Raw genomic sequence first — 18,128 nt, forward strand, 5'->3', positions numbered from 1 at the left:
GCCTTCACTGATCGCCCATTAACCTTGTCTTGTCTGAAAGGGCTCCACCAGATCTCAGCCGCATTTCACTTTCTTTGGCCTATCACTCTAGTAGACATGGCATAAGTTGCCCAGCTCAACTTTCCTTCTTAATCTGAATTATTATTTAATTCATTCCAGCACTCCCATCTTCAAGTCGATGTTGTGGTCAGTGAACAAAAAGCCTTTTAAATGGGTTCAAAAGTCTGGACTGGCCATCAAACTTTGAAGCAGGCAATGAAGCTGTATCTCAAGTAAAGCTGTACACAAACTAATACATCCTAGTGGCAGTAGGTTGTACTTGAAAAACTATTAAAACAAGCAAGCAAGAAAACCTGCACATTATTTGACTGACTTTCTGTCTCTTGACATACCGATCACTTTCCATTCCTATCATTCACTGCACAACCTTAGTCTTTCAGTCATGTTTACTTATTATCTTCCAAGTTCTGGTTCTATAATTTAATGCTCACAGAATACATACTTTTTCCTTTTTCATGATCACAATCACTAATAGACCATATGCAAAAATATTCTGTGCTTGCTGTCTGTAAAAATGGGATGGGGTTAGAGCGTTTCTCAATCACAGAGGACAGAAGCCGCGCAACTGCATCAAGCAAACACGCACACATGAAGCACATCAGCTGTCTCAGTGTCACTTAGTCCACATACTACCGGGAACACTTGTTTTCTAACAATGTGGCAAGGCACAAAGTTACCGATTCTGGTGCTAGAGGTTGCGACGCATTTCACAAATGGTCCACTGAAAACGCATGCACTACCTTTACATGCAACACACACAATCATTCACACTGTCCAAGAAGCGCTGCATGACCACTCCATGGATTAATAAATCCCAAGCTCTCACCGCTGTCATTTCCAGCTGGGTAGCTGGCTGAGGGCTCAAGGTCTTCCAGGGAGACGACCTTGAAGGAAGCCAACGGCGTTGACCCCGGCTGCGTTGAGATCATGCCTCGGAAGCGGGTCACGCTCCACGTGCGCACATGGCTGTACTCGCTGCACACTGCAACGACATTGCGACACACACACATGTTCACGTCTTGGTGGGAGCATGCATGCATCTCGTGGTACTGTACGATTCAGCACAAAGCAGATTTCACCAGATGTGTGACACATTGCAACACCTTGATTCAAACAACTTTCGATGGTGTTTTGTAGGCACAGTCAAGATGACGACCATTGTTAAGAATGGCGAGCTGCAATGCAGGATTGCCACCCAATTACGAATGGGGAACAAGACGCGCATCCCCCACTCTCCGTCGCTTCAGCTAGGATGCGTTCGATGAAGCGGGCTTTGTGCTGAAACCGCCGCCATCCTCTAGCCCCATCGCCGTTGTGATGAAATGAGTTCGGCGGGCGAACTATTGTGCCCGAACTCCCCAGCGCGGACCTGATCTGCTACGCGTGCGCGAGCTGCCGCGGGAAAGCCGTTTTTTTGTTGCTTCCCACGCGCCGACCGGGACGCAGGACAACGAGCTACCCAGAATGGCTCTGAGCTACCCGGAACGGCTCCCCTCTGACGTCGGCTCCGGACATAGGAATGTGTGTGCCTTTGTGTGCGTAGGCCGTCCTGCGGGAGGCGGCTAGTTTTGCGATGACGAAATGAAAATTCGTCGCCTTGTATCGCCGGCGGACCGAGTGTTTAAAAACTGCTGTTGTGCGGATGCTCGACACATTTCCCTTGAGCAGTCATGTTGGACTGACACACTTTTTCTTAAGCAGTCATGTTGGACTGACACACCTTTTCTCAAGCAGTCATGTTAGACTGATATAAATGCTGTAAATAAACCCATCTTCCTCGTTCTCGATGAGAAGCAGTTCTTCCCTTCATCAACGTCCTCAGCGTGGATAAGTTGGACGACGGCATGGGCCAGCTACCTTCGAATTCATGCCGGACTCCAATCTTGACAACGGATCACGAGCGATGGGATTGAGCCCCCAATCCTGACACCATGCGTCATAAGTGTGGCAGCACTAGTTCTAATTGCCAAGGCTTATATTTAAAGGGACACTCAAGAGAAACACTACATCAGTTTAGAATGTCAAACTATTCTTTTAAAACTTAATATAAGACATTTATTACAAGAAGACAAAATGAAGGTGAAACTAAGATTACTTGAATTTCGCCCTAAAACCACAGTGCCAACAATTTCAAAATTTTCTGAACATATTTGGCTCATTGTAGCTAAGTAAACGTTTCAAAAACATACTAAGTTCACTCTTTTGCTTCTTTAGAATACGCTGTAGTAGTCCAAAACATAACTCTCAACAGCTACACCAGTTACTCCTGTCACATTTGCTGAATGGTGATGTCGTCAGCTACCGGGCCCCAAGCTGATGGGGCTTTGGCAGTTCTTGCACTCTGAAGAAAAGTTGCAGTTTCGCTCGAAAAGCAAAGCATCAATTGCGATAGAAAAATAGTAGATAGCTATACAAAATAAGGATAGTAGTTTTATCAGCCCTATAGACTTGTAAACGTTCACTTACTAACTAAATTAATAAGCACGGTGTCACACATGCACAAGCAAAAACATATCTCACTTGATGACCACGGAAACTCACTGTCAAAACACTGGAGTGAGCAAGTGCGGCTGCAGCAGTGAGCTAACTGACCTTTGTGCTGCCTCTCGATTCAACACAAACTAAGCGGCAAGAACACAGTGCACACGAACGTGTCTACACGCTCGCGTCTACACGAGGCACGAGTGGCTGGCACGCTCCGGCACGGGCTAGCGTTTCGAAGGAGATTAATTAAAAGAATGCTACTCTAAGAGATCGAGTGTCAGTTCTTCCTCTCCTGTGAGAGCCGAAGACTTTACCGGTCTACGTGGTTGCTCGTCGCCACAAGGTGCATTGTGACCATGCATCATTGGCTTGGATGTTTACAATTGAGCAGACATCAAGCAGAGTGCGACGTTGGGTGTTGAGATTACAAGGGTTCAAGTGTACCATAAGGTATTGTAAAGTACAGGCCAACATCCTGGCGGATGCACTAAGCAGGTGCCCCATTCCTGCTGCCGAATCTGCTCAGCCTTGTTTGGCGAAGGACTGCTTTCCAATCGAAGTGCAAGAGCCACAAAAAAACATCTGTTTTGAACTAGCAGTCCTTGTTGACGTGACTGATGTGTCCCCACTCACCGACACTGCAAAGTTCCAGTTGGAACAATGCAAGGATCCACTGCTTCTACAGCTGCTGCAATACTTAAAGTGTGGTCTGCTACCTGGTGATTCTAAAGAGTCCAAGAGGGTACAGGACCCAGCTGATGACGGCGAAATCTCGAACAATGGTATCCTTATGTACACGGACGATGAATGTAAAGTTGCCTGGCTTTCCCAACACTTAAGAGACATGGCACTGAATATGGAGCATGACCACCCTCTAAGTGGGCATTTAGGCTTTTTTTAAAACTTGGAAACGTGTGAAGAGCCAGTTCACATGGCTCGGTATCCGCTCCAATACCTCCCGTTACATCCGCAGCTGCCAGCAGTGCCAGGCTTCCCTCAAACCTCACTGGCAAAAACCAAAAGGACTGATGGACAGTTCATGGGCCACTCACCCAATGCAGCAGCTAAGTGTGGACCTTACTGGGCCACTGCCCACAGCCCCTTGGCACCACAAGTACATCCTGGTGGTGCTGGAAAAGTTCGCGAAGTTTGTGGAGCTTTTCCCATTACGTGCGCCTACCTCCAAGCTGATCATCTGTAAAATGATCGATGTTTTTTGTTGACATGGTGTGCCTAGCTCCATCTCGAGGGACGATGGCAAACCATCCATAAGCAAACTGTGGAAAGGCATTCTCCAGCACTGGGGAATCAAGGAAAGCCACACAGTCCTGTACAGACCAGCAGGACAGACTGTGGAATGCCATAACGCAACGGTTAAACAATGCCTGATGGGTCACTGCACTTTCCACAGGGACTGCAACAAAAGGCTGCCCGAAGTGGCATTTGTAGTGTGCACCTCTGAAAGTGTAGTTACTGGCTTTACGCCTGCCTTCTTGTGCTGTGGGCGCGAACTACGGAACCCGTGGAGCCATCACATTCGGGTAGCTGTCACCGAGGTGCCCCCGACTGCGCCTCATGCCCTAGCTGCTGAACTAGATGTGTACCTTCGAGATGCCTGGGCCTTTGTACAGGACCACCAAACTTTGGCAAAAGCCAGCCAGGCAAAGTATTGCAACGAAAAGCGCACTCCAGCTACCTTCCAGGTTGGAGACTTAGTTCTCCGGGACACACCCCCGCTAAGCAAGGCAGCCATTGGATTCACAGCCAAGTTTGCCCCTCGACGCACAGGGCCATCTAGAGTGACTGCACACATTGAACGCAATACCTACAGACTCGGAGACCCGGCTACGGGGAAACAGAAAGGCCTCGGTAATGTAGGCCAGCTGAGTCATCATGTGCCTTGGTAGCCCTCTCCACAGGGATAAAAGGGGGGTGCCTGCGACTCAACGCCAGGTAGCGTAAAGTCGCAGGCACGGGACGGTAGGCAACGGTGTGTAGCGGCGAGAGAGAACATGGAAGGCATATGTGCGCATTCGGCATGCAGGGAGCGCACGACAACGAAGTGAGTGAGAGAAGTAATCGGCAGTGCAAGTCGCGTGCGGTGCGGCTGGACGAAGTGCAGACTGCGTGTGTGTGTGCGTGTATTGAGGATTTCCCGAAATAAAGAATTACTTGACACGGGGCTGCCAGATCGAGACCCTCGCAATTAATAAATAGTGGGATCACTTACGAAGGCAGTTTTGCTTTCGCAAGATTCAGCTCATCCTGGCTCCGACCCCGCTAAGCATATGGCCGATAGTGCTCTTGGCACTGATAAGCTTGACACAGTGCCAAAAACACTTGTCGGGAACGGTTTCGGTGCCGAGACACGTGAAATTTTACGAAAGGGAAACTATCTCTGAAAGGGATCGCCTAAGGAAAGCTGTCTCCACCTCAGACGATGACAAGTGAAGAGAACTTGTTTCCAAATTTTACGTTCATTCCGACTTACACGGACGTGTTGTGCAGCATCTACAACATTTATCAGTTTGTTTGTGCACACGACGATGTTGGTGACTTGCTGCCGGATGTTGCAGCTCTCAAGAGGAAGCTGATGCATCGCAGCTGGGCAAACATCCAGAAAAAGATAACTGATCTTTTTTTTAAGTGAGAATAAAAATTTGCTCACACCTCAAATCCAATGCTTAATTGTAATTTTTTTTAAATCATTTTTTCTAGCTGCCTTGTAGCAGTGCAGGTCTGTGCTGCGGGCAACAGGTACCCAATTTTTTGGGCAAGACTCGGCATCACTGCCCTCATTCCTAGTTTCTTTATATGATGCCCAAATTACACGACGGTTTTGTGCGGTCCTTTCAAAGTCGTATAATTGGGGTTCCACTGTACAAGTTCCCTGAACTTGCCATGTTAAATTTTTACAATGTAATCCACTTTTCATTTAACTGGGCCCTAGGAGACGGCATCATGGTGAGCTGGTACGGGAACATCAAAGTGGTGTCACCACCCGTTTTTCCCTTTTTGCCCCTTTTCTGGCTTGCCAAGCCTTTTCTTGAGGTATGAGTGGTGTTGCAGACATGTAGTCCACTGGTACAGGTGAAATAACCTTTAGAGCAATAGCTTTACTACTCCAGGTACAAACTCAGGAAATGCCTGGTTCTGTAAATCTAACCTTCAAGCTCAGCCAAGCTCAAACTAGGACTCCCATTACCTGCCACTACCGGTGGCTGCGGTGTACACCGCATGGGCACCCACATCTTGAAGGCGATCTGTCATGTGCACAAAGTGCTGAGTGCTGGTAGCTTCGTATGCGCTGTGCTTTCGATGCTTAGTTCGTGTTGAAGTGAGACGCAGCATGAAGGTCAATTCGCTTGCTGCTGCTGCCGAGCCAAGCAGCGTTTGTGCGCTGTCCTGTGGTGCAATTGTAGGTGCGGTAGTTGCTGAAGGCACCGAGCAGCATCTGTGTCCTTTCCCAAAGCAAGCAAAAACGTGCTATCGCTCAACAAACTTGTTTTAACCGCGTTCAACATTGGCAAAGTATTTACTTTTGTGTCCCCTTAAACACAGTCTGTTTATAGTTCCTAGCTCTGTTGTTCACCACATGAAAGTTGTCATCCCACATTGTCGTACTAATCACATGAAGCAAACTTTTTCGTGCTGAAGGGCAAACTAACATTCAAGACAAACAGTGGTAAAACAGGCAGGTCATAGAAATAAAAGCACAAAACAAAAGCTGGGCTGACACTGACGTTAACTGCCAAACAGTATGTGGAAGTAGACATACAAAGATGCATCAAGCAAACAACGCAGATTTACAAGCACTACTACACATAAGATACATAACTACTCTTTTTTGTCAATGCAACAGAGTGCTCAAACACTCTTTGAATCCAAAGTGCCTCAAACAGTTACTTCGTGTAGATGAGCTTTGAAGGCACCCATCACACTTGCGTTTGTGAATGTTGCTGGGTGTCTCGACAGTGACCAAGGGTGTATTCTGTGAGTCCATTTCGTAAACTGTCAGTGATTGACTGGAGCTATAGGAGTGAAAGGGAGACAATCCCCAGCCCATATCCTTCTCGCATGTAGTGCTCCAGCCAATCAGCTGTGGCTGAAATGAACAGTTTACTAGGTGGATTGTAGACGAGAATTACAGCTGCCACAGCATCTATAGAAAATATAGGTTCCTTGGGTCAGTCCCCAGGATTGACCCTGCGGAAACCCCCTGGGAAAATTCTAACAGAATACACCCCCCTGATGGCTGTTAATTACACATCCTGTGACACCTGCAGCTATGAGGATGTGCTCCACCTACCGCCTCGGCTGTAAGCGGCACTGGCTTATACTCCCATTGCTCATCTCGTACACATACACTATTAAAATAATCTACACCCTTTGGGGCTTACCTTCTAGCACAAAAATAATTGTCATCTGTCTTGCCTGCATTTCCTTTTAATGTTGCGAGCCCGATACTTCCAAGTCAAGAACGGCTTGGGCATTATCAGCCTGACATAGCATTCTCAACAGGAAAGTAGCGAGCGCTGACTGTTCAAGAAAGGAAAATGCAAGCAAGGCAGATGACAATTATTGTTATGAGACAAAATAAGCCCCAAAGAGTGCAAGCTTTTTTGAGTGTACACAAATACTCAAGAAAGTGTAAGGGCATTGGAGAAGCACAGCACAGTGCGAAATATGTTGGTGCAGTCCCCACCTCCAGAAAGTGGCCTCTTTGTCCACTGTCATTCCCTTTACCTGATTATTTATACTTTTCAATTAAGTGTGACAATTGTTTTCCCCTATCCTTACCCCGGCTTCATTGCCTGTTTTCTTCATATTGTTGTAACGAAAATGGAGCTCCTCAGATCCCTTTATTCTTCTCATTCAATCATTTTGTATTTGCTATAAAGGTACTACAATGCCGAAATGAAAAGTAGGTTGCACTGCTTGCCCTCACCTTCGTTTCTGCCATACTGTTGGCTTTAATAATGACACAGTACCAACATGATTAAAATGACACAGTACCAGTTCTCTAAACACAGCATAATGCAGCCTATCACAATGTTAACCGCTTCCGTGCCTTAGACAAGCTCGGTTCGTCCACGCTTTCCTGGTAAAAACAGCCAAGGATGAGCTCAGCTTGTCGACGGTACTTTTCAGTTTCTAGCAACGTCACGAACGAGCATGTTTCGTCTCGGTGCTTAGTCGTGCTTTTGGCAGCTGGCAGCACACGTAAAAGTGAGTATATTATGGCAAAATATGTTGGCAACTGAGGTGTTTAAAAATAATTTGACCATTTTTTGGTCAGAATTCGGAATAATATTGTGGTAGAGAAAGGGTTAAGCAGATGGGCCCTTATGTGAGCCAACTGAGCCAAGGTGCAGAGCTGCCAACTCACCAGAGATTAGGTATTTCTCGGAGAGGACGACACGGGTGACAGGGCTGCGATGGACGGTGAACGTCTGGAACAGCTGCGGACCATGGCCCACTGTCTCCGGGTGCTGCACAATCACCCGCACTGTGCCAGCGCTTGTGCCATATGCAATCTCGATCCAGTTGCCACATAGACCTGGTGGGAGAAGGAAAGCACGGGAACATGCACAGAGGGAAGTGAACATGCAACAACAGTTGAAACCACAGAAAGAACATTAAAGTGGAGAGGCAGCTGGAAATGTAACCCATGACTTCCCACTTGCAGCACCTCGCAAGGTTCAACTGTGCATGTGCATGCCTGTTTTACTTATTGACTTTAGAGAGGTCAACTACAGTATTTACTCATGTAAAGCCCACACTTGGGGGCACAAAAATATCATGAAATAAAATGTTGCCAAGTGTCACCTGCATACCTTCACACTGATTTATACAGCTATTCGCTTACGGCGACAATCATCGTTGAGGCTTTTTACACAATTTTTTTTTTGTTACTATGACATGTCTGGTGAGAATGTGCCTTTGATTCATGAACTGAAAACAAGACAGGAAGAAAGGGGGTTAACCGAGGGGCCCGATCTTTATTAGTCATATGATAAGAAGCCCACAAACACTGACACCAAGGACAACATAGGGGAAATTACTTATGCTTAATAAATGAAATAAAGAAACGATAAATTCAAGGAAATTAAACTGTATGAAAAAACAACTTGCCACAGGTGGGAACGGAACCCAGAACCTTCGAGAATTTATCGTTTATTTCATTTATTAAGCACAAGTAATTTCTCCTATGTTGTCCTTGGTGTCAGTGTTTGTTGGCTTCTTATGATATGAAAACAAAACAGAGGTTCACAGGGAGACGGAGGCTTGAAGTGATCAACAATGTCTATGACAAGTGGCCCTGACACAGTAAAGTGGCCTTGTTCAACTGTGTGCTCCAGCGAAATCCCTTGTTTGACCACTGGTGACAACAAACAACTGCGAGCTTTCGTAGACCAGACATCTACTCCTTACCTACCGGGAGAAAATGGTCACTTTTTGTAGGTCACAATAAATTTTCTTTTCCTGAAGGAACTATTACACTAAAAATTTTATGCAATACACAACAAACAAAGCAGAGTAAATGAGCTTTTAAAGCACAGTTTTATTAACAAGTTGTATGCATTAATATAACATTTTCATTGCTAAAAACAAGATTGTAGAGTAAAATTGACCAAAACTTGTTGAAGGGATCCCAAATTTCCCCACAAGCTTGGTAGAAAAACACAGTATGTGGATAGCATACACTGCTGAGAACATCTCAGCAAAATTTTGCAGTCATGCGTGGCGTTTGAAGCTCACAAGCAAAGCACGAAGTTATCTTTTTCTCAAACAATCTTCTCAACCGTAGCCGCTTTTTGGGCTGCTTTATTTTGTTATATGGGGAACCAGAGCTGGAGTTTCGAGCAGACATAAAGAGCCCCTTGCAGACATCGCTCGCATTGTTTAGTCATACAAACAGAAGGAAATGGCCAGTGGTGCTACGGTGAGGGTAAAACCAGGAAAAAAAGAAAAAAGTTTCAAGGCCATCGTTATTCTTGCGTGGCTAATTGCCACCACAACTAGAAAAGCCGTAATATAGCCCTATAATTGTATTATTATTCGTGAAAACAACGAGTATGAGTGACAGCAACATTGGATTCAGGCATGGGTGATTGCACGCAGCTTCAATAATTTTTAGAGCTTCTCCGGCAAAATATTCGTGTGCATTTGATTTTATTGAAAGCGAGAATGGCATTGCTTCTTGTATAAAAATACATGTGTTTTTAATACAGGAATTATACAAAAGCATATTTTGGGGGGCGCTATGTGTAACATTAGTGCAAGACGCCGCATAAGTGCCCACTGGGTTCCCAGCAGTGCGTGGTGCCTTGGGCATTGCCCGGTGACAAAAGGAAAAGGAAGAAAATGAGAACGCTCATCATGCAATCTCACAGCAAACATAAATGGTGAGCACTATGTGTTTACTGCAGAAACAGCGCATTGATGCATTGGCGCTTAACCGCGACTGGCCACACAAACATTGGTTATGCAGCTTTTATTCAGGAAAAATGATGTCCACTAGAGTAAAGTGACGTGTATTGTCCATTTTATTAAAAGGCATGCCTATGGTGATATGTTTAGCACCAATGAGAGTTCCGATACAAATCAAGTTCAGGTGCAGTGCATGGCTACCGATGGTGCACAGTGAATTGGCTCGGCCGTGCTCACATTGCAGCTACCAGCGCCACCAGTATCAGCACGTTTTCTTCGTGTGTGAAATTATTGCGAGCAGAGAGTAAAGCGGCAAGAACGGTAACATTACATTGCTCATGCAGAAGTGCTGCCAGCTACAGGTTCGAAACCAACTGTAGAAGGCATAATGATCATATTGGTGGTGTTAAGGCTGCCACCAGTTATTACGGGGACAGGGTTTAGTCATACAAACAGAAGGAAATAGCCAGTGGTGCTACGGTGAAGGTAAACCCATGAAGAAAAGAAAAAAAGTTTCAAGGCCATTCTTATTCTTGCGTGGTTAATTGCCGCCACAACTAGAAAAGCCGTAATATAGCCCTATAATTCTATTATTCACCATGCCTATGGTGATATGTTTAGCACCAATGAGAGTTCCGATACAAATCAAGTTCAGGTGCAGTTTCGGCAGCCTTCAACAACATCTGCTTGGAGCTCAAACCAGGTTGAGCATTGGAGAGGGCTTAGCAGGGAAGGAGAGGTGATGTAAAAACAAATAACAGAAGTTTAATGCATTGGTACGGGTGAGCGGTGGGCTCCAAGGAAAATACAAGAACATTCAGCATGCGTGCACCTGTACACAAGGGCAGAGAAGATGGGACTCCACGTGGCATCTCGCTGGCCTTCTTATACCCTCCACCATCCGGGCAACCTTATTCTCTCTTGCTCCCTAGTAGTGGGCCTTGTTAGGACATGTTGAGTCAACCCAAGCAGAGGAACACGGAGAGAAACAGCTCTTTGGCGTAGAAAGATTGAATGTAGGTCCCGTCGGGTCAACAACGAAAAGGAACACAGAGAAAAACACCTCTTTGGCATAGAAAGGTTGAACGTAGATCACGTCAGGTCAAGCCACACAAAGGAACATGGCAGGAAACCACTCTTTGGCATAAAAAGGCTGAACATAGGACAAAGGAGAGTAGGATTTCCACTGGTGCATAATCCTGGGCACACACACGACGGACAAGTCTTCTCATGTTGACGAGCGTGACAATTAGGCACGTCCTGTCTCAGGCATTTCGCACCTGTTCGATTCATTGCTGCACAAAGTGAACAGTAACAACGGGGAGCCATCAGCGATGGCGAGGCTGCCTGTGACGCGAGAGTGTAGCTATGACCACTCCTCTGACCATGGGTGCTGCCTACGAGAGGTAGGGGCGGGGGGGGGGGGCTGGCGTGCTTGAGCCCCTCCCCCCCCCCTGCCCCAAATATTTCCAGGGAGGTGTGCCTCCCCTCCCCCTCCCCGGAGACTAGTGATGGGTTCGGGGGCATCATCCTTTTGTACGGTTTTGGAGAAATCGACTGAAGGACTACAGTTGCCTAAATTTTGAAAGAACAGCACAGCCTTAAATTGCCGTGGCTACTTAGATTTGTCTAGCACTAACAAAGAAGGATGACAATACCAAGAGTTTTAGATGCAATTCACCATCAGGGATTCCGACTGACAACCTCAGTGCTCTGAACGTCTACTGTACCAAGTCTCTGTGCAGAATATGTGGGGATGCGCGACTCTCACGCGTCCCCTGATATCTTGTTTTCCCGCATAGCTTCCATCTCCTGCAGTGCGGCTTCGCCGCAAGGCCTGACGCCCGCGGCGGTCGGAGTGGTTGAAGTGCAGTACGAGAGATGGCACGAGTGTTGCGCTGCGGCGGGGTTACTTGGGTGCAAGGGAGAACACGCTTTCTCTTTGGCTGCGGGTCGAGGTACGACGCGGACGTCCCGCACGTGCACCGATCCATGCTTCTGCGAGACCGTCTCGCGTGGCATCCATCGAACGCGCTACCGTTCGCGTGACCGTAGACGCGAACGACCAGGCGTTGGGATCCAGGATGGGGCGAACCTATTTGCACGATATATCCAGTCGCGGTGAGTCGGACTTCTAGATTTGTCGTGCGCCGATCGGCATGTTTTGTGTATAGCAACTAGCTAGCAGGCATTGATCTATGAAAGGTGCAATAAATGCCCTTGTGATTGTTTGCACTACTGTCGTTCCTTTGTCCCAAAAGCATGGGTGTGAGAACCCCACAAATCAAATGAAAGGCCACTTTATGAGTTCAAGTGTTTCTTTCGTGCACATTCTCTTCGAAGACTTCGAACCCTTCTCGAACAACCAAATCAACTCTTACTCGAGACATCAACTATGCAAAGACTACACATCATCCTTGCAAATATAAACCAAATGTTTATAGTAAAATGAATGGGACTCTGAGCTCCATAATAAACACAGCATTAAAGCCCATCTTGAGCGAATGGCAGTGCCAGACACTGGGAACGGTTTTACGCAGTGGTATTGTGCCATCCGGGAATTGGCCACACACACACTTTGGTCAGAATGCTCCGATAGCTTATCACTGATACATTCCAGTGAGTGTTTCCCACGGTCTCTACAAGAAGCCATCATTTGTCGCCTGGGTCTTCTTCGCCACTGTGGCGTCGCAGCCTGTTGTGCAGCAGTTCCAGCGCATACATATTCTTCTTCCGCTTTGGATTCAGAGAATATATCAACCAGAGCAATTGAAATTGAACTGAAATCTGCTGCCAACTGTCGGCATTGCAACCATTGCGAGACAATAAATCGAGTGCGTCATCGACATCCGGAGTCAACATGGCCATTAAAACTGCAGACTCGACAGGCGACGGCTGTATATTCCGTGAATGATTGACATTGTGGCGTTCTTCTCCGTACTCTTGGGACAAAGGAACGACAACACAGTAGTGCAAACAATCACAAGGGCATTTATTGCACTTTTCATAGATCAATTCCTGCTAGCCGAGTTGCTATCCACAAAATATGCTGATGGGCGCGCGACAAATCTAGGAAGTCCGACTCACCGCGACTGGATAGCGAGCGAATATGTTCGCCTTATGCTGGATCCCAATGCCTGGTCGTTTGCATGTACGGTCACGTGAACGGTGAGGCTTTCAAAGACAGCCATGCGAGACGGTCTTGCAGAAGCATGGATCGGCGCACACGCGGCACGGCACGTCCGCACTGCTTGCTGTCCCGAACCAAAGAGGAAGCGCCTTATGTTTCGGCGCCCAAGTAACCCCGTTGGTCGGCGGCGTTAGCAGCGCAACACTCGTGCCATCTCTCCCACTGCGCCTCAACCACTCTGACCGCCGCGGGTGCCAGGCCATGCGAGTCGTGCGGGAAAACAACATATCAGGGGACGCGTGAGAGTCGCGCATCCCTGCAACGTCACTCCTGCTCTGCTCACTGAAAAGTATGCAAACGTTGTCGCTGAAAATGACCTGTAGGGCCACTGTGGATAACATTGGATGTTTTTGGCATGGCTGCCAGAGAAATAGAAAGATTAGAATTTTCTTCTACAAACTCGAAGGCCCGCGAGCGTGTCCCAAGGTACGGCCCAGGCCCTCCTCTCCTGGTGACCTTGATGACAGAGCACGCGGGAACAGACGGTTCGAGAAGACTCAAGCTCTTTTAAGGAGACAAGGGGGAGAGAGAAGCTACTGAGTGCGTGCTGTGGCACCTACTCCCTTTCTCAGTGCCACCAACCGTTGCTAGAATTTTCAGGCCATGTTATATAAGAGCATGCTCGGCGTGCTGAATGTTGTTACAGTGGACTCTCTTTAAATGAAACCACAAGGGACCACGAAAATTGGTTCCGTTTATAAGGAATTCGATTTACTGAGAGACAAAGCTGAATACAATAGCATGAATACAAAACCTACCAGCCATGAGGATGGTGTTCCGTTTAGGAGGCAGTTCCATTTAAGCGATTTCCGTTTATCGAGATTCCACTGTCCTATTTGGTTTTTAGGTAAGGCTTTGAGCAGCAAAGTAGCCAACCCTAGCTTATGGCAAGTTGTGAAGTGTGAGTATTGAGCTCAAGTGTTAAATGTTGTGTCAGCTTTGGTAGCTGAGTATGAAGCTTTTGTTCTTTGAGCAGCAAAGTAGCCAACCCTAGCTTATGGCAAGTTGTGAAGTGTGAGTATTGAGCTCAAGTGTTAAATGTTGTTTCAGCTTTGGTAGCCGAGTATGAAGCTTTTGTTCTTTGAGCAGCAAAGTAGCCAACCCTAGCTTATGGCAAGTTGTGAAGTGTGAGTATTGAGCTCAAGTGTTAAATGTTGTGTCAGCTTTGGTAGCCGAGTATGAAGCTTTTGTTACTTCTGTGTGTGTTACTGTACTGTTTTTCAGGTGTTATACAAATCAAGTTCTGTTTCTGTGTGTGTCATTCATGCATCGTCTGCAAGTTTGTCTGCAAAACGTCCCACGCCAGATCAGTGTGCCTCTCGAGGTAGCTACCGAAGTGAGGAAAGAAGAACCTTGAATATTACTCAAACTATTTGTTCTTTGTATGTACAGAATGCACACTGTTAGCAGAAACAAACAATTGACGTGCTTTATATATTTTTACAGCAAAGCAGTTTACCTCTAGCTCCCGTGTGAATGAGCCACATGTGTGCTTTTGTAGAGGGGGTATCTGGGCTGACTAGCGTCAGTGTAGTGAACAAGAATGCCTTGCACCAAAGTCAACTTTATCGCGAATGCTCTACAGGAAATGGCTGTAACTCTTTTTATCAGAATTATCCCCCAAAATTATATGACAAATGGCTGCTAGGATGACTCTATCATTTAGCCGAGTTTCATTTACTTTTCCTAATGAGGTAGTTAGCAGAGAAGATGAAGTTGAATTCTCGTCGGCTGTCAATGCATGGGCTTTTACTGGAGGGAAACGGACAGCCCCATATTTGTCTGATAGAATAAAACTCTAGTCCTTCTAAGTTTCATTAAGCTAATTGACGAAGAAGCATGCTCAATTATAAATTACAAATAAACATGTTTTGATTCGTGCACTCCTTTGTACTGCGCCCTGGCCAGTCGTGTTTTATTTCATGCACTCGTTTGGCTTTGATGTCCAGCCAAGTTCACAACATGGATTGGGGGCGAATTTGGGAGCACAATGACAGCTTCGCTGACATTCTGCCTTCACAGAGTGAATTGGCCCTCAATTTTTCTCTTAAACCCAGAACACGCTTTTGGCACTCAATTCTTTGGCGGTCTCACCTTCCTGGTATTGTACTTCAGGAAACTGTGAAAAACAATGGCCAGATATCTCATCAATAAGAACAGATCTCTTATAGAGGATAACAAAAGGACACGCAATCCAGCCAGCATGGGACTTTCAACGTATGTTACTGAACCTGTTGAGGTTTGCCTTAGTGACACAGACTTGACATCTGCCACTGTAACCACTCCCTCTACACGTGTGTGAATTGTTGGTGAGGATCCCGTTCATAAAGTTAAAGCACAACCGGGAATACATTACCAACCAGTTTGGAAACATGCATACAAATGGCTTCTGTAGGACGCATCAGCAGACAAGGTATATTGTGAGATTTGTCGCACTGCTTGTAGTGAACATTTTTCTTCTAAATACGTCCAGGGATAAGGACTCTTGCTTGACGTTTGTGCAAAATGGGTTTTCTAACTAGAAGAAAGCTCTCATAAGATTTAAGAGTCATGAGGCCTCGATTCTGCACCGTGCAGCCATGAGCAGAACTGCAGCTGTGAAAAGGGGGGTGAATGTAGCAACTGCTTGCGTAACTGGAAAGCAAAAGGAAATGGAAGATGCAAGGAAAGCGCTGATAGCGACATCACCTTCATTGCAGTATTTAGCACGCCAGGGATTGGCGGTAAGTGGTCGTGATGATGCTGAAAGTAGGCTAAGACAGCTTTTGGAAATTTGCGTTCATGATGTACCAGAACAGCAATCATGGCTTTCTCGAACCAAGTACAGGTGGCTCTCTCCCGACATCTTAAACGAAGTGTTTGAAATTTTGTCTCATGATGGTCTTCAGTCACTGAGGTCAATCAGATTTATGAAGCAGAGCGGGGCACTACAATGTGATCATGGATGAGACAGCGGATATATCTGGCAAGGAGCAAGTGTCAATCTGTTTTCGTATTGTCCAAAAGAACTTCAAAACATGTGAGCTGTTCTGTGGATTTTATAACACTGCAGACACCTGAGCAGCCAGTCTTTTTGCCCTTCTAAAGGACCTCCTCTGCTGTTTTAATCTTAGCACTGACAATTACTGGGGCCCTGCTATGATGGCGCTTTAAATATGAGGACAGCATGGTGGGCTGCAAGCCCTCGTACAACAGGAAGAGCCGCAAGCACTGTACATACAATGTCTTGCACACATACTTAATCTGGTGCTGTGGGTCATGCATCAGAAAGTGGAAATGTGTCGCCATTTCTGGGGCATGATATCAGAAATGATAAACTTTGTTACGTGGTCCCCAAAGCCCCTAGATATATTCCAGGCAATTCAGAAAGAAGATGAGAGCGTAAACTTGTGGAAGTTTTTTCCCACAGGTGAACACTAAGGCCCAGTTCTCTGAAGTCGATTGTTCAGAACTATAGCCACCTGATGTCGTTTCTTTATGGCCTAACATCAGAAGAACGAAACGAGGCTGGAGCCAAAGCCAGTAGATTTTTGAAAGTGCTGCCAAAATTCGACACATACTTCATCCTCAAGCTCCTGACACTCGTATTTTTGTGATTAGAAACAGTAAGTACTGCGTTGGAGAAAGAAGCACTGAGATTTGATCAAGCAGAAAAAATGGTCAAGGACGTCAGAGAGAGTCTTAGCGGAATTAGGAAGGAAGGATTTTGACAATTTTGGAACGAGACAGACACAGAGGTGCGTAAATTGGAACTGAATGGTAAAGAGAAAGCAGCTCTTGCCCCAAAGCAAAGGAAGGCTCCACAATGGTATGACACCAGATCTGTACCTCTTTTATTTCCTTCAGCAGAGAACATGTATCGCCAGCAGTTCTACGAGTTATTAGACACACTAGATTTCTCGCTGGACGACGGAAATCCACCAGAAATGTGGGAATGCATCACACAGATTAAGCAGTTTTTCCCTGGGAATAGTGACGGCACGTACCTGCTGAAGTTATACAGGCAAGATCTTGAGCTTGAACAGCTCAACATTCACCACAGCATAACTGTGAGCCGCTGCAAGACTTTCTGCCCAAGGTAGCTACGCCTGTCAAAATTGCTTGCCTATCCCAGTCACGTCATGCACATCTGAGAGATTGTTTTCATGCCTCCGTTGCGTCAAAACGTACCTAAGGTCAACAATGTGACAAGTGCGGTTAAATCACAAAGTAGTTCTCCATGGGCACAAAGAGCTCGTCTGCAAAATAAATCTCAGTGACATCGCGGATGAGTTTACCCAGAAATCAACTGTGCATAGAAACACATTCTCGATTGTATGGTATCCTTTGTATAAAAGGACAGTGAACTTGATCACAGTATAAAGCACCAGTATTAGCTGTCACAGCTCCTGAACTTAATATATCCTCTCCCATAAAATCTGCATTTTGCCACTTCGTTACTACAACCCCGGCCCTTTGAGTATTGTTTGTGCCTTTTTGTTTTATATTGAGCTTGGTATATTGTTAACTTATTATGGAAATGTTTGTACTGCCCAGTGTTTCTTAGAAACGAAGAGCTTAAAATCTCCATTTTTTAAAAAATTGTTAGCTTATTGTGGAAATGTTTGTATTGTCCAGTGGTTCTTATAAACGAACGGTTTGTAATGAGTCCGTGATACAGTAGACTCTCATTACAATGGACCCTGATAATCCACAAAAAAAATCTGTTTGATCCGAAGTCTGTAATATCCAAAATGCTTCACTTCCAAATCTTTGATTGCAATGTGTAACCACATTACTGCAAAGAGTGAGTAATGAACGTCCAAAGAAAAAAAAAAAAGTAGCAGTCTCACCCGAAAGGCGAAGCATCGATTGCGATAGCAAATTAGTAGACTGCTATGCGAAGTAAGGATAGTAGTTTTATCAGTGGTATAAAGTTGTAAACATTTGTTTACTAACTAAATTAACAAGCACGGTGTCA

At 45.9% G+C, this 18,128-nt stretch overlaps 1 protein-coding gene across 2 annotated transcripts in view; it reads right to left on the reverse strand.

Annotated features, from left to right (window-relative positions):
- The window catches only part of LOC139048139 (SH3KBP1-binding protein 1), a 175,765-nt gene that overhangs the window by 41,765 nt on the left and 115,872 nt on the right, over positions 1-18,128 (reverse strand). For both annotated transcript variants that reach the window (XM_070522647.1, XM_070522646.1), the window contains exons 14-15: positions 7,934-8,104; positions 887-1,042 (exon numbers count right to left, since the gene is read on the reverse strand). In XM_070522647.1, coding sequence (XP_070378748.1) covers positions 887-1,042; positions 7,934-8,104 — 327 coding nt within the window. The remainder of the gene's footprint in view (positions 1-886; positions 1,043-7,933; positions 8,105-18,128) is intronic.

This window comes from Dermacentor albipictus, chromosome 7 (assembly GCF_038994185.2).
Source record: "Dermacentor albipictus isolate Rhodes 1998 colony chromosome 7, USDA_Dalb.pri_finalv2, whole genome shotgun sequence".
Lineage (NCBI taxonomy): Eukaryota > Metazoa > Arthropoda > Arachnida > Ixodida > Ixodidae > Dermacentor > Dermacentor albipictus.